At 40.9% G+C, this 17294-nt stretch overlaps 1 protein-coding gene across 1 annotated transcript; it reads left to right on the forward strand.

Moving 5' to 3' along the window:
- The first annotated feature begins 96 nt into the window (after window positions 1-96).
- On the forward strand, window positions 97-16483 carry wdr43 (WD repeat domain 43). Its single transcript, XM_028566687.1, has 18 exons — window positions 97-459; window positions 1355-1489; window positions 1739-1860; window positions 6154-6274; window positions 6510-6628; window positions 6774-6876; window positions 7101-7165; window positions 7644-7803; window positions 8576-8662; window positions 8833-8958; window positions 9529-9678; window positions 9998-10084; window positions 10245-10276; window positions 10492-10555; window positions 11443-11556; window positions 13297-13366; window positions 15124-15188; window positions 15399-16483. The coding sequence occupies exons 1-18, from the start codon at window positions 253-255 to the stop codon at window positions 15537-15539; spliced, it is 1968 nt and encodes a 655-aa protein (XP_028422488.1). The 5' UTR covers window positions 97-252; the 3' UTR covers window positions 15540-16483.
- The last annotated feature ends 811 nt before the right edge of the window (window positions 16484-17294 follow it).

Genomic DNA, 17294 nt, shown 5'->3' on the forward strand with positions numbered 1-17294 from the left:
TGAGATAATGTCATAGGCCTATCATGCTAAACATTTAAGTAGGGACTGAAGAAGTGGTTGGGAAGAATGAAAAATCCTGCTATTCGGCTGTTACGAGGAGACTTGAAGGCAGCGAGTCAAACCTGCTCGTGGTCTCTGGCAGCAGCCAATGGGAGGGCCGTGTTCCTGACGTGCTAACGCGCATGTCCTCAGAGGTCCACACGTGGTTGGTTTGTGTAAACCACGCACGCAGACGCAAGCAGCGGCTCAGAAATGGCGGCCGATGCTGGGAGCTCTACGCTGCAGCTACCCTGCGTTTTTTCACCAAAATCACGACAGTACTTAGCATTGTGTGCCCAGGACGGCAGACTTCGCATTTGGAACACAGATAGTAAAACACTTCAACAAGAATATGTGCCTTCAGCCCATTTGAGTGCCACTTGTATCTGCATAGCATGGGGACCATGTCGGATAGTCAAGGTACGTGAGGCTGCTTTGGAATTCCCTGCTGTTAGCTTCAGTAGCTAGTGAGGCCCGAGCAAGCTTTCTGTGATGTTTCCTATAGAAGTGCACACAACAAAACAGAAAAGTGTCAGTTTTTTTTCCCCAAGAAAATGACAAAGAAGGCTTGAAACCGTAGGATGTGTGTTAATGCTGACGCTTTCATGTATCCGACACAGGGTTGGTTAGAAGGGAAGCCACGTTAGCGGCTAACTAGCTTTCAGCAGCTGCGCAGGACGCACATGTTAGTCCCACATGGTAGTATAGAAAACTTGGACAATGTCTTAATTTGGTATTTCAGGGAGAACTAACTTTAGAGAATACATATCGCAGCCACATTAATCCGACTAGTAATTTCTCACTCTATTTAGAAAGCTAGTTCTGCAAATAAACACGTTATTCAAGTTAGCATTAGCCCACCAAAGCTTCAGAAGCGTGTGCCACCATTACACCTCTGGGTGGAGAAGTTATAAAAGTTTTACCTTAGTGTATCTAACGTTACTGGCAATTTGTTTGCACAACTTTTGACAATGGTCGATGTGTTTAGTTTATGACAGAAATTTAAACATTGTGTTTATTGTGTACATTATATTTTATATTGGTAGTGTCCACTAATTAATAGTAGGTTGTTGAGCAAGTTAATTTTTTAAATATCAATTAGTAGCAGTCCGTCAAAGACAGCATTTGCCTTATTAGCTGTCAATGTGCTGTGTATAATGGCAAACTGGTCAGTGATGTAATAGACTTGAGATTTTATAAAGGTGGTATTACTGTGATACTAATAGAGAGCCTCCCAACTGTACCAAGCATGTATCATACTATTATTATTCATAATGTTTAGGTAGCTTTACATAAGCAATGTGCTGTGTTTCAGGAGGGGCCTCAGAGGAAGAAGAGGAAATCGGAGGCAGGGCAGGTGGAGGAGAAGGCAGACCTGTTGGCGATGGGCACAGCAGCAGGCAGTGTGCTCATCTACAGTACAGCAAAGGGAGCACTGCACTGTACCCTGGTGAGTCTGAGACTTTACACACTAACATCCTGGCTTGTATACTACATCCTATAAAAGGGAAATAAAATGCAAGATGCAACCCACAACGTAATTTTTTTTTTAGATTCGAAAGATTATTTCATACAGTTCCCAAAATGATATCTTGGCACGTGAAAAACCTGTAACCTGGAAATTAATTTGTGTGGGTGTGTTTTGAATAACCGCATAATTTGTTTACCACTGCTAACGATCCTTTTCTGTCTCTGCCAGGATGGAGGCCATAGTGGAGGAGTGAATTGTGTCCAGTGGCACCCTGAAGACAGTTTATTATACAGCGGCTCAGATGATACAAACATTATAGAGTGGGACCTGCAGACAGGCAAGGCACGAAGGTCAGTGTCTAGTTTTCAAAAAACAATGAGTGCCTCCTGATTGGGGAAGGAGATGTCTGTCCAGAACTAACTAAACCAAAACACATTTGATATATTGAGTCACATTGTTGAGGTTTAAATCTAAATGGGATGTTGTTAGATTTATGAAGATAAATGACATATCACATCCAAGGAAAGCTGCAGTCTGTAGTACAGTGCCAGATGAAGGCAAACTAGTGGTGTGTTTTCAGTTTATCACACTTTAAATCACTGTTAGTGTCTCAGACTTTGAGGGTGTTCTCTGATGGGCTTCACGCATGAAACGTGCATACGTACAGATTTGATCTTAAATAATGTGTACAAACAATTTAAGAACATTTGGGGCAACCATCAAAACTTGTGTACTTCCAACTTGTTCTTAGATTATCAAAATGTTAGTGCTCTGGAGCACATATAAGCCAATACGCACCAAAGCCAATTTGCAATTTGTGCTGTGAAATATTATTAAAAAAAGAAGCAATTTACTTTATGAAAACACAAAGAAAAATTTTCTTTAGTTATTTATCCATTTAATAATTTTAAAAAGTTTACACAAGCTGATTAGGTGGATGTCTAAATGACATGCACATACATTCCACCTGAGGAATATTTGTAAACTGAGATCTGTAGTTTCTAGTTCTAACTAGAGATGCTCATTTTAGCTTCTCGGCACTCATTACATCACATTATGTCTGTCCTCAATCACTTGCAAGCTCGTCCAGGCGGTCTCACACAACCACTGTACTCAAGTCTCTCCGCTGGTTACCTGTCAAATATAGGATTCCGTTTAAGATTCTCACATACAGATCATTACACGGTCAGTCAACTGCATATGTGGCTGACCTACTGCAACCCTATTTATCAGCACGCCTCCTAAGGTCCAATAGGTCCAGTTTCCTGACTGTTCCTCGCATCCGGGTTAGGACCCGTGGAGCCCGTTCTTTTGAGTCCATAGCACTGAGATTCTGGAACATGGACATGCACTCACTCAGTAGTGGAGCTACTCGATGTACTGAAAGGCCAGTGGCAGAATTTTTTACACACCTGAAACAGTGTGCAATATAACCATGGCCTGCTGTGTTCTGCACAATATTGCAATGCACCATGATTTAGACTGTGGGACCTCACCATAGAAGCAGCGTTAAAACTCACCACTCGTTTCACTTTAACATACTTTGTGAAATTTATTTGATAAAGGGTGTCATGTATTTCTTTTGAGCCATTCACTTGTAAAACAAAACTGATGTATTTTGAAGAGCCCTTTCTTTTTAACAACTTAATTAAGTAAGTTTCTTTCTCTGCAGAAAAAGTTTTTCTTTCTTATGTCTGAGTTTAGGGTTACCTGTCAAATGTCAGTGGTTTTCACACGGCACATCAGTCTGCTGTTCTTATATGGCTTTATTGGGGTGTTTCTCTATGCTAATTCCAAATTGCCTGGCAATTTAAGATCAAATGCAATTCATCAACATACTCTGGTGGGTCCGTACAGACTAGGCTCTTAGCGCGCGTTTTATGAATCCCACCTAGGATTTTCATATTTTCCTCTTGTTTTTTGCAAGAACAAATATATAACTAGAGATGCACCGATAGATCGGCCGGTGACCGGAATTGGCCGGTTGTCACGTGCTCGGCCATGACCGGCAGGTCAGTCTGACATATGCCAATTTCATGCCGGTCAACGCTACAATTAACTGACAACATAAGTTATACGAGTTACAGTTCTCAAGGACGCACACACGCGACAGCACAGTCTCTTTTTCCTTTCGCGCAACTTTTCCGCCATGTGTCGCGCGTATCCGCTCGCGGTGTGAAGCGCGTGTCCGCGCTACTCTCAAAAATGTAGGGAACCTCGTGAATTAACCTGCAACATGTCAGCTTTTCTGAAATTCTTCAGTGTGTGTGCGCGCAGAAGATAACAAGTTTGCAATATGCAACACCTGCAAGGAAAAAGTAGGGTGTGGAGGGATGACACCAAAAACCAAAATCACAATTTTTTTTAGTTGGATATTGGATGTGAAAAGAAGGAAATGGTTCTAACATTGCACTTTAGATGTGTGTGAATTTCCCAAACCATGTGTAATTTATATAGTTTTATTTTATAGTAATCCATTATCTATTCAAAAAAATTCTATGTTCTATTAAAGAAAAGATAGAAAATATTTGTGTGTGCTGTAAAGTGGTTAGAAAAAATGAAATCGGCGTAAATCGGTATCGGCTGGCCTAACTTAAAGAAAATCTGAATCGGCCTAGAAAGTTGTAATCGGTGCATCTCTATATATAACAGAAAAATAGAAGCCCATTGTTTTTCCAGGAACATGTTTCTGTCTCTTTACATTTTAATTATAACTTTCTGTAGAGCAGAGTTTCTCCTGTTTGTCTTGTTAAACTACAAAAACACAGTCCAATCATGACTGTGTTCTGGGGTTAAGGAGCGTGTCTTTTTAATCACAAATGATCTTTGACAAGTACAGACACGGGCCTGTAGAGTGCATATCAACCAGACAACAGCCAGGTTTCCATTTGGCTGTTTATGGATTTAACCTCCATTAGCGACAGACGACGTGACACGCTGCCGGTGACATTTGTCATTGTAACCGGGAAAACAAAAGTCGGGGCCAGGTAAAACTGGTACTACTGCATCTCATCTTGTGTAGTTACTGGTATAACGGTCTGCTCACTCCTTAAATGTGTGGCTTTTTTTTTTTTGCTCTACTTGTTTTCCTCAAAACTAATATTTCATAATTTTCTCAAGACATTAGTGGAGGCACTCTTCAAATTAGCCAAGGTGAACTCTCCCACTATAATGGTGGAGAAACGTTTCTAACCTACTCTACCAAACACAGATACCTGTGTATGATATCTGTTAAGAGAGTGAAAGAGAGATGTTTGTCTGGAGCTGTTTTCAAAAGTTTTAGAACAGGAAGTGGTAGATCTGTTAAACCCGAGTCTAAGTGCAGCTCTCAGTCAATAGCAGGACTTCGGAAGACAAAATGGCCTGATTTCAGGTTTTGTATGGTTCTGTAAGGGACAGTGGGTGAAAATCATTCCAAGGAAATAATTGACTGGCTGGGAAAGGCATTTTCATTAAGTAACTTCTGCAGAAGTCAGTTCCATAGGTTATTGAGTTAACTTAATCTTTCTCACAGGGATATCTGGTCCGACAAATAAAACATACGTGTCAACATGCGTATTTATGGCTTTGAATAGCTACCAACTTTTCTACTGATGCTCCATCTGTTTTCATTCTCCGCATTGCTGTAAACCTTCAGCTACTTTCATGCTGTCAAACCATCGCCTCTCAAACAAATAGTGTTGGCCCAAAAAGAGTACCTCTCTCAAATGTTACTTTTAAACGGCACATTTCCTTTCCGTCAAAACGCAGAAATACACCAGAGAGCCATACCATTAAAAGCTCTACCACATTGCATGTAGCATTACTGTATTTCATCATAAACACTTTTTCTACGGTTTAGTAGAGGATCAGTCAGTGGGTACAATCATGAGCCGTAATGTCACCATTAATCCTCACTTGATGCTCTCCAAAGCCCATTTCTGGTCCACAAAATGGTTTGGAGAGTGGTGAGTGTTGTACATTTCTTACTGCTATCAGGTGGAGTGCACTAGTAAATCGTATGCTGTTGAATGTAGCTGAAGTGTCAGGCTCTTCACTTAAATGTAAAAAAGAGAAACGCTGTGATGGAAAACGCAATAGACAAAGTGCTACTTGGTTCAGACAATGGTGTTTCTCATGCTCCTGATCCTGTTCGATGTCAACAATAGAAGAAGCGGTATCCCATATAAATGCGGTAAGAAGTAGGGGTGGGGGGAAAAATCGATACAGTATAGTATCGCGATATTTTTTGTGGCAATACTGTATCAATACACAGACGCCAAGTATCGATCTTTTATGATGTATGTGTTGGTTAGTTTGTCTGCTTGACAATCCCATTTTGCATCAATAAATTTGAAGTGAGATAAACAAATGGAGAAATATTTTATATTTTTTGATAAAACAGATGTTGACAACATTTTCCTTTTGGGGACATCATTTGAAATTGGGAAAAATTTGAAGTTGGAAAAAAGGTAATACATTGCAATATATCGCAGAATATTGCAGTATGTTTAAATTCGCAATCATATTGTAACGTGACGCAAGTATCGTGATATCGTATCGTGAGACCTCTGGTGATTCCCACCCATAGTTAGAAGATAAGCCTTCCCCAAAATGCATAAACACATGCACCAACAGTTGTCATTGTCTCTTTTGCTCTTTAGTAAGTGGAAGGCAGACCGTGCAGCTGTGACCAGTTTGTGTGTGAGCCCTGATGGCAAACTGCTGCTCTCAGCTGGTCAGATAATCAAGATGTGGGACTTGGACACCAAGGAAGTTTACAGGGTAAGTATCTTGTTTAAACAGCTGATTTTATATTCATATTTGACGATTTATTGGGCCGGGGTTAACTTTTACGGGTATTCATGTAAATATGCTAGAAACCACACTCATTCACAATTCATGCAAGTGAAAATGTCTGATCCCAGTTTAGTTGAAGAAAAACAATGAGGGTTATGAACCAGTCAAACACGGGTCTCACGTTTTCAACTGTCCTCTCTGTCATTATTTCCCTCGGCAGAAGTTTACAGGCCATTCCTCGGCTGTGACGACCCTGCGCTTTGCCACCACTCGACCTCCGGACAGCAATGGTCTTTATTTCCTGTCTGGTGCTGCTCATGAACGACTGCTCAGCGTTTGGTGAGTGCACACGTAAAAGCCGGAGCCCGTTTCCGGTTGTTAGTGATGCTGTGTCGTTAGATCTCATCTGAAATATACGGCTGTTGTCTGGCTTTGATTGCCATGCTTAGTTTTATGTAGCTGACATGAAGTTGTCTCACTGCAGGCAAGTACGAGAAGATGGAAAGGACAAGAATTCAGTGGTGTCCTTCACGCTGACGGACGAGCCAAAACACATCGACCTTGTCGCGTCCAACAGCAAGGAAGAGGTCAGAGTGGACCAAAGTCTGAATAATTTAATTTGGCAGACGTCTTAATGTATACTTGGAGTTTATTAACGATCCCATTTACTTGGAGAGAGCATAATATATATAATCACTTGCTTCAAGCCCTGCTGAAGTGTTTCTCCCAGTGGTAAAATAATGTTGGATATATTATTTTATGTAACCTATTTAAAGTATGCAAATGTTTGTGCGTTATTTGTTTTACACAGGCGGTGAGGCTGGCAGTGGTGTGTAAGGATGGACAGCTGCATCTCTTTGAGCACTTTTTAAATGGGTAAGCCCTTAAAACACTCTACTATGCAACATATGGCAGTGTAAGATGACTGTTTGAAGCTCTTAGGATAAGCAATAACTTTCTCTTGTTTAAAAGACATTTTGTATTTCACTCATAGTTCACTTGTTCTCTCTTCTGAGTGTCTATACCTAAAAACCAAACGTTGGATTTAAACAAAGCCAGCCTCTCAACTTAAAGGGTGGGCTGCTCTATTGTTACGCTCACCTCTCAATTGCTCTGTTAAAACAGGTGTATTTTTAGATGCAGAGAACCCCCATGGAGGCTGAAAGTAATTTTTTATATTTGTCTGCTCGTTCACATTTGGTGTGTTTGCCCCCTACTGGCTGATGGGGACATTGCACTGCAAACAGCTGACACAAATCAAATTTGTGTCAAATAATAAATCTCATCTTACCCATTTTAATCAATGTTGTATACTAGCCGTGCTTATGGTCTGTCTAAACCTCTCTCCCCACAGGCCCTGTAAGAAGCCGTTTTCACCAGTGTGTACGGTGCAGATGTCAGACACAAAGGACTCCCCAGCACCGATCCCACTGCTGGCTGCTGCCCTCAGAGCTGATGCACGGTCTGTGCTGCTGGCCTACGGCAACCACCTACAGCCTGTGATGGAGAAAGTAGTAAGTACACAGGAGACTGTGAAAATGCATGTTGTTCACCTAGGGCTGCTCGATTATGGAGAAATCATAATCACAATTATTTTGGTAAATATTTAAATCATGATTATTTAACTTGGTTACTCATTGACTTTTGGAAAGATATTGCACTTATTGAACTTAAAAAAAAAAAGTGAAACAAACAAATCAACCGTGAAAACACCTTGAACAGTCAAATTTCCCTTAATATTTCTACTGTTGAACTTTTTGATTTTCCCCTTCAGAACACAAGTTTTTGTGATGGATGGTTAGAAATCGCAATCAGAATTTGATTAATTGCACAGCTTTCACCACTTGGATTAGACCACTATGAATATTTGCTTGAATAGCCATGTTTTGTACAGCTTGTATGATAGTGCTTCTTCTCCATATCTCCTTTTTATAGAAGAGCTCATTATCCTGTCGGTTATGTTATATAAGCAACAGGACCACAAACATCCTACATTTTCCAGGAAGTCGGAAGCATATGGTGTTGACTTGTATTCCTCATGTTAGATAATACATCAATACTAGCACACATAATGATGGATCTCTAATGTATCAGCTGTTGGATCTAGTTTAGACTCTTCAGTTTTTAGCCTAAAGACAAAACAATTCTTGACTTGTTCAATTTGAAGATGTTCGTCAGCTTTGATAGCTGCAGAGATATAATGTTGGCGTTATTATCAGCCTTTACAATCCTGTGTTTGCCAATCTCTCGATTTACCTGCCATGCTCCTTCCTCGTATCTGTACAGGAGATCAACACAGCAGAGAGACATGTCTGTTTGACCCGGGATGTTCAGACCAACTTGTCCCTTTCCATGGAGTCCACCGTTTCCAAGGTAACACTAAAGTCTTACTTTTTCTAATATGAGTCAAGAAGCCCGATTTTAGCCTGAGCGTGTTCTCCAGACTCTCTATGGTCTTATTTGCTAATCCAGTGGGCACTGCAGATACATTTAGGCTATAACTGACTGAAGATGAGAACCTGAGATTTTGTTTTGTGTTCCAGGTCAAAACCCCTATTGTCAACGCCAAGAGCAGAGTCTTGGTCCCAGGACTTCCTGGTCACCAAGCCCCAGTCAAGGGAACCTCACAGGGATCAGAGAAGAGGAAAAAAGACACAGACACCAAAGAGGTGGGTTCAGTGTTCATGATTATGCACCAAACAACGGCTCACTGCATCTTTGTTTCTCACGTTGATGGAATTGGCTCATAATCCAAAAAACCTAATGAACACAATATGTTTGCACCACACTGTTGGTGTAGGTATTAGATGCACAACAATCACTATAAGCCAGTAGATGTTCTTAGTAGACAGTTGGTCAGAAGTTCACTGTTGTAACTGTAAGAGCAGTGTGCTTGGTGACAATGTATGTCTGCATCAGTTGACTTGTTTCATTTTGCAGTAGTTGGAGACCTCTTCATTCATTTACTTAATTTATTCATTATTGTACTGGAGAAAACCTAAAATCCTGAAATACACAACACATTCTAAATATTCTAGTTATACAGAATAAAATCTGACTTATTCAAGTATAAGAACATGTTAAGCATAGTGTTATATTGCCATTTGGCTTTTCATGCTTTCTGACTAGTTTTCTGTGATGCTGTATTGGTATTAAATCTGGATAAGATGGATACATTTAGTATGTGAACAGATATCCGCCAATTCCTGTTTACCTAAAATAACTCTGCTTTCCTGTAGATGTCAATAGCGGAGCGACTGGGTGAAATCGATCTCTCTACAGTCTCCACTGAGAAGGGGGCTCCTAAAGGGACGGCCTCTTTACAAACGGACAATTTTGCAGTTCTGCTGGTGCAGGGCCTGGAGAGTAACGATGCCAACATCCTAAATGTAAGGGTTTCTCCCGGAGTCTGAGCTCTAAAATAAAACATTCACTTTGATATATGAAAAACCAAATAAAAATGTCTACTTTTGTTTGTTGCGCAGACATTCAGCTCATTAACCATTCAGAAGGTTATAAAGACGTACTACCATAACAACCATCTTTCATAACATGTTGAGGCTTTCATAAGCTTAAACTTGTAAAAAGCTTTTTCAATTGCAGAAGTTGAGCTGAATGTCCTGGATATTCAGCTCATCTCACATGAGCCTCTACTTTAAATTTGTCAAATCTTCATAATTTATTTGTTCCCCCTTCTCCTTCCCACAGAAAGTTTTTCAGACTCGTAAAGAGATGGTGATAAAGAAAACAGTTGCTCGGTTACCCCTCCCTGCTGTTTTACCTTTGGTGGAAGAGGTGAGAGTCAATTTTCCTATGTGACACGTCCAGGGTTTATTCTTTTGTAACCTGCCCGAATCTTCAGTTACTGTCAAGATCACAAAGTGAAGTTGTATTAACAACTCTGTCCAATGATTTATTGCAGTTTTTAATCTGCCCTTTAACTCCTTTCTCCTAGATCACAAAAAGACTCCAGGGGCACCCTTTTACGTAAGTCGACGTTTGACAGATCAACTGCTGGCATTTAGTTGGCTTCAGTTAACATACACATTAGACATAAGTCACTAATGCAGACAGTGATGTATGTGCTGCTGCTTTTTACTTTCCATTATAAACACAATGAGCCCCATCATTCGGATATACATATATACAATCGGCAGTTCTGGTTTCCACTTGACGACATATTTATTTGTTCCTTCCTGCAGGGCAGTTTTAATGGTACGGTGGCTCAAGGCTGTGCTCATGCACCATACATCATACCTGGCATCGGTGAGTCCACTTCACCAACTTCGCATTCTGCCTGTACTGCTGTGAAGGTCTGTCCAAACAGGCTTTCCAACAGGCAGGATCATTTAAACGGCAACCGCAGCTACTGTACATTGTGCGTCTGCCCTATTTCTGATACCATGGCGGCAGAAATTTTCAAATCAACATAGAGGAAAGACTGCTCCAGTTTGTTGCTGCTTGTTTGACTTGTGCGCTAATGCCTTCTGTTCAGACGCGCACTTAAGGCTCTCCACGGTCCCCTAAGCACAGCACATGGCAGTTTAAATAACACAAGCATACAAACAAATGCACGACATCCTTCTGTGCATATTTCCTCCCTTTGTCTACATTCATATTTAATCTTATTTAGATCTACAGCCATTACTGCCACCATACAGCAGAGATGATGCAATTGCTTCTGACCCTCTGTCCGTTTGTTTGACTAAAAGCAAAATATCTCCCTAACCAGCAGCTGAATATCCATTTACTATGCACATTGATGGCGAAAGATGAGAAAACGTATTGACTTTTGGGGTCCCTGTGACCTTTACCATAGCACGTAACATTTTGATTTTCAAATGACTTATCCCCTGACCTGCAAGGTCATACTAACGGCCCATTTACTGTTCAGGATGAGCTTAACAAGAGAAAACCATAACTGTTTGGTTTTCATTTAAACTTAAACTATTGTCTTCCGCTTACAATTTATAAATGTGAGTTAAAGTCTACTGGCTAGCCTGATGTATACATTATGGGAAAGCAATAGTTAATGAGGGAGGTGAGACCTTGGCAGTGGCCTGACACATTGAAGACATTGTGTGTGATCTTGTTTGTGTTTGCTGCTGAAATGTTTTTACCTCCAACTGATCTGAATCTGTGTATCCCAACAGCTGCCCGACCTGGTTACCCAGCTGGGAGTGCTTTATCACATGATTGAGAGCAGAGTGAAGATGTTCCACAAGCTAACAAAGCTGCATGGAAAACTGTATCTCCTAATGACACAGGTAGGTGACACCAAGGGCAGAAATAAGCACAGTATCTTTGACTTTGATGTTTTTTTTTTTTTTTTTAAATTACTGGACTCAGCAATGTTATAGGTACGAATTGGGAGGTAGGGATGGCTTAGATCTCCTGCTTGATGAGTATGTAGGGCCCAATAGAACCCTCAAAGTGTAAAATGCCCTCTCAGCTCACTGTTTGAAACTTGACTGAACCAGTTCCAAAACATCTGTGTGTGGAGAGGATTGCTGCATTTGCGGCGTTCAAATCGGGACTATCAAAACAATGTTTGCTAGATTGGGATAAAGGTCAATGCCTTTCCCCACTGTAGTTATGTTCAGTTTACATTCTAGAGTTGTATCGATACCAGTATCAGAAATGCCTCCCATACTGCCTAAAATGCTCGTATTGGCGAGTATGTGAGTCTATGCGCCGATCTGAGAACACATAAATTAGGTATTTAATTTAGAAATCTACTTTAGAGTAGTTAATTTGTTCTTTTTCCGTTATGACTTACTGTCAAACTAGATAATAGAAGAAAGTTCTGTTTAAGTTTAACCTGAGCCAGGCCATACGATAGAAAGCTCATCCATACAGGGTTTTTTTACGCACTGGTATCAGATCGGTACTCTGTCGGTATCGGGAAGGAAAAGATGGCATTAGAACATTTGTAATACATTCACTAGTACAGTACATAGTGCAGTGAGTATTTGTGTGCAATTCTGCTGCTACCAGAAATTTCAGTCTTATAATGGGTCAAACGTGAGAGGGGTTTGAAGATTGAGCAGTTAATTTTGTGTTAACATATAACTATAGATCCATTAAACAAACGACTATAATTAACTGTTTTCCCTGAGGGAGTATATACACAGGGTCGTTGTCTCATGTAATATGTATGATTAACAAACAGGACAATCTCTGGTATGCATTTAGGCTTATTCTTGACTAGCTGCACAAGATTTATTTTAATTTAACTTTGAAAAACTGAATACATTTGTCAGTCGACTGGTATTTATATTGAACAGTCTGTCCTAAAAGGACAATTGTCTGTTCCTGAAAATGCAAAGTTGATACTTGTGACCTTGTGGCGAAAGTTGTTACCACGTTGTCTTGGATGGAGCGATCTGTTTATGAAAGTGGACAGAGATTCTTCCAAACAGGTTTTAGCTTTGTCCCTGACATCAGCATCACAATAAATTCAGACAAAGATGCATCTGCAGACTTTGCAAGGACATACGATTATCATTTCCCAAAATGCAAAGTTGACAGCTTCTGACCTTGTGGAGAAGGTAGTAGACAAGCATTCCGCTTGTCAACAGACATGCTGTAGGTTCAGACTGGCTGTGTTCTTGATATCATCCACGCAGGGAATTCAGGCCCGGCTGTATATTGCCCGATGCAATTTCTGAATCCCCATCCTGCTGCATAAAACTACAGCGCTTTGTGAATGTGATCTCAGAATTTTTCATTTGCACCAGTGTGAAGTCAACGTTGTTGGCATCTCTGGCATGGAAGTGGCTTCACAGAATGCACATGTGCGCTTTTACTCAATTTCTGCTCTTACGCACCTAATCCAATGAGGGTGTCACATGAACGTAGAGCCCCCAATTGAATCAGGTGTGCAACAACGGGAATGAAGAGACATTGCTCCATATTGTATCACATGCCTTTTTCTGTTAAGATGCATTTAATTAAAAAGTGACTTGTGGATTAAAAATGGCACCCATCTTCCCCTTTACCACTAGGTGGCGACAAGTGACAGCAGCAACACAGTTACAGATGTTGACCACACAGCTAAGCTGGTGTATGAAGAAGGTAAGTGTTTGTTCTTCTTGTGTCCCTCTTTATGTTCAGTCTTGTGTTTCCCAGCTGCCCTTATTCTTTAAAACCTTCTTACTTGGTAGAATCACAATTTCTTAAGCCCTTCAAATCATGTATAATCACAGCCTTGGTCAATCTACTGGTCCCAGTGATGTTTCAGGCTGGTGAGCAGTGAGTTGCAGCTGACTGAAATAAAAAGATAATCTTATTTGGGTCTCTAACTCATCAGTTGTACATTTCTGTTGCGTGATTGACTGGAGTGACTCCTTAAATCCACTGCAGTGCAGCAGGTCACACTGATGCGCTCTTAAAATCTCTGCCCTGCCAGACTAATGGTTTCTGATTATTTTGACTGGCATTCATTATCTTGTCAATTCACCTAAAGTTATTCTGAACTCTTCGTGAAGACTGCACTGAATAGGTTAAGATTCATGGAGCCAATGTTGCCCATCATGCAGCTGCTCTTGGCGATGCACCACACGCAAACGTGTCTCCTGTTGCCTGGCAACTGACCGGCAGCGTTCAGATCCTCCCCTTGGAGCGGCACAACAAGGCCCCGTTTTGTTCACTCTCATTTCTCATTACCGTACTGTATAAGATGCTTTATTTGAACCATGTCGAAAATTGGCTTTCATGAAATAATTGAGGTTTGCTTTGAGTGCCGATACCCCTGTCAGAGGTCCAGGATGTGAAGGTTTGTTTAAAACAAATATGTTCATAAAGGGAGCTGATGAACAGGAGGCTGTTACTGGACGCTGCTGTGCACTGGGCTTATTATGGGTCCACCATGGGAATCTGACTGGATGCTTGCGTTTGTTTCAGCGTTGTCAGACTAGTTATTGAATCAGTGTGCTCAGGTTATGTGGACAGCACGTACAGTTGAAATGGTTGTGATTAATTGATGTTTCAGTTGCAAACAATTGCTGTGCTCTCTAATTGTGCTGGTTGTTGCCTTTACAGGTAACATTAATTCTACACTAATCAACCGTTCTGTAGCATGAGCTGGTGCAATTAGAGTAGCTACAGAAATGTCAGAACACAGGAATAGATTTACAAGTCACCCAGGGGTGACGCAGATAACTCTGCTGCCACATACAAAAATTGCACACGTTATAAAAAACTTCTTTTTACAGGCTCTCAAGTTGACCTGTTTCACCTCAACTGTAGGACTGACTGGCACTTATCTTTCAGTGGAAATGTGTGCAAACCTAATAACTATTGTTGCCTGCATCATTTCATTTCTAATTGTGGCCCAGGAATAAACCATGTCCTCTCCTGAGGCTATTAGAATACCAAAAATGACATGTTCCACCTTTTTACAATGTAATTTTGTAATAACTACCCTCTGCCTCATTTCCCTGTGTATGGCATACGTGCATATTTACAATTATGACCTACAATAGTAGAATATTTTGTAATCTCTGTATCAAAGGCTGCCGGTCACTGTGTGCTGCAGATAATGCCTGGCTGACCTAATGGGGCAGATAGCCTCAGCAAATCATATTGACATTCCTCCCTCCTGCACCGCGGAGTCCGTATCGTTGCAACCAAACAGCCCCGCTATGGTATTGAAATGCAAATATCTGCTGTCTCTCATTATATTCATACACAAGTGAAAGCGTGGAAAGCTATTTTCTTTTCTTTCACTTTTTCCTCAGTTTCCCTCGTGTGGGAGGGGTTGTACCAGCATAGATGTAGTGGAAACATTTTTGCACTATCCGCTAATGTATTTGTTTTCTGTGTTCCCTCAGAATCATCTGATGAAGATGAGGCCTCTGGTGACGAAGGTCTTCCTGATGATGATGACGACTCTGATGTAAGTTATGAAAAACTGGCCAGTCAGGCAGATCTTGCAAATGTCTGTTCAAAGAAGTTAAAACTAACCTTACAGCAGTTGAAAGAGGTCAACCAGTAATGTTCCCATTGTAAAGTAGTGCATGTTCACAAACTACAGACATCTTATTAACACTGTCCATTTTTGTGATGAGGGCGAACATGTTTTTTTGCTGTGGTTGTCCTTTTTTAGAACTGGGAAGAGGAGGAGGTGATGGAAGACGACAAGGAGGAACCAGCAGACGAGGAAAACGATGATCCAGACAGCAGGACAGATTCCAAAGCAAACGGAGAGGAGGACATGGAGCACGGAAACGAGAGCGAAGAGGAGTGAGAACGAATGAAGAGAAATGCTAATCCTACATAAAATGGACCTGAAAGAGTTATATATACTTTCATTTTATTTTCATGCTTTTGATTTTATTTTAAAGTATGGTTTTACAAAATCAAGGGACACATGATGTTGAAATGTGGGCAGCTTGGCCCCCTGCCTCGCCACAATACAGTTCAGCCACAGGGGGGGTGATATCAGGCTCCCAGTCTTCTTTTTTTCCCCCCTTTTGAGGAACAGATGCAGCATTTTTGGGGTGTAAGGAAAAACATTCTTCCCCTTCTGTCAGTTCAGTCTGCATCCCAGCTCTCTAACCCGATGAGCTTGCATTGAAAATGACTGAAAATATTATTTGGTGGTGTTCCAGTTTGCCTACATTGCAATCTGCATTCCAAATTTTATGTTATGTAATTAATAGTATTAGAGTATATTGTATTACCATCTTAACAGTAGATGAGACAGCACTCTGTCTGTGATCGGTTTATTCTATTGGAACGCGCCTTGTTCAGTGGAGCCCACAGATGCAACCTAGTGCAGGAGTGGAGTTGGGATGCAGGGCCCCCCCTGGGCTCATGGTTGCACAGAATACTGCCTGATCCAGAGGTGGGCTTGTCAGGCAACCATGCATCATGTCCCCACACAATGTAAATCTGTATGTACAGTGAAGTGTTTGTATGAGCTCTTCCCTCTACAGCTATCCCCCAGAAATGCTTGGGATTAAATGAACTCCTGTAAAGTCTCCTGAATGCTGTTTTTTTTTTTTTTTTTTTTTTTTTTTTTTTTTTTTTTTTATAATGGTTTCCAGATTTGTTGCAGCCCTCTTGTTTTAACGGTCTTAATTTTTGTGCGTTTAGTTTCTGGGCATGCCCTGATGTCTACTGCCTTGAACGCATAGTCACAGGGGCAACTGAGAAAAAGAAAATGTGAATAAATGGGTTTTCAACATGGCTGGTTGTGTCTGATGGGAGTGGGGGTAGGAGAGCGGGGGTGAGAAGTTAAAGTCCGTGGAAAAATATGGGCAATCTGGACAACGAGAAGCTAATACGTTTGGTTCAACATCATTGGAATTATGATCCAATAATGAGGTTGAAATCCTACCCAGATATTCCAAGGAGGTATATACATTACTACATAATTTTTTATTTATTTTATTCAATTCTTTGTAAACAAAAAGACATACCATAGCAACATATCATAATGCATGTTTCATTCGGTCAGTAACGTTATCTACTCGGCGTTCCTGTTGCTCTCCGGCGGCTGGAGTCAGACCAGTTTTACCGTCAAGTACCAGCGGCGGGATCCGGCCTCCAGGGCCAGTACAGAGCCCCCTACGGCTGTGGCTGGGGTTACCAGAAGAACCGATGCCAGAATAAAGACGGTTTGGTTTGGTAGATAGGTACATCTGGTTAGCTTCCCCACCTCCGATAAAGTAAAGAGCACCACCGCTGCTTTCCTATTGGAACCATCCGGGGCCGTGCTGATAGTTAAAATTCAGACTTTCCCTACTTCTGAAGTGGTCAGTTTTTATTGTTTCTAGAATGGACCCAACATGAAATCTAGCAAAGGCTTTTAATCATTTCAGTATGGATTAGTTATTTCCCGCTGCGAACACAAGAATGGAACAAGATACTGTTAGTTAAAATACATCAAGGATGCAGTTTTATTTGACACAGCCCTTTTTTTTTTTTTTTTTTTTTTACACTAGTTCCATCTGTTATTAGTTCCCTGCCAATATGACAAGTTAAAATGTCTATTATT

This window comes from Perca flavescens, chromosome 20 (assembly GCF_004354835.1).
Source record: "Perca flavescens isolate YP-PL-M2 chromosome 20, PFLA_1.0, whole genome shotgun sequence".
NCBI lineage: Eukaryota > Metazoa > Chordata > Actinopteri > Perciformes > Percidae > Perca > Perca flavescens.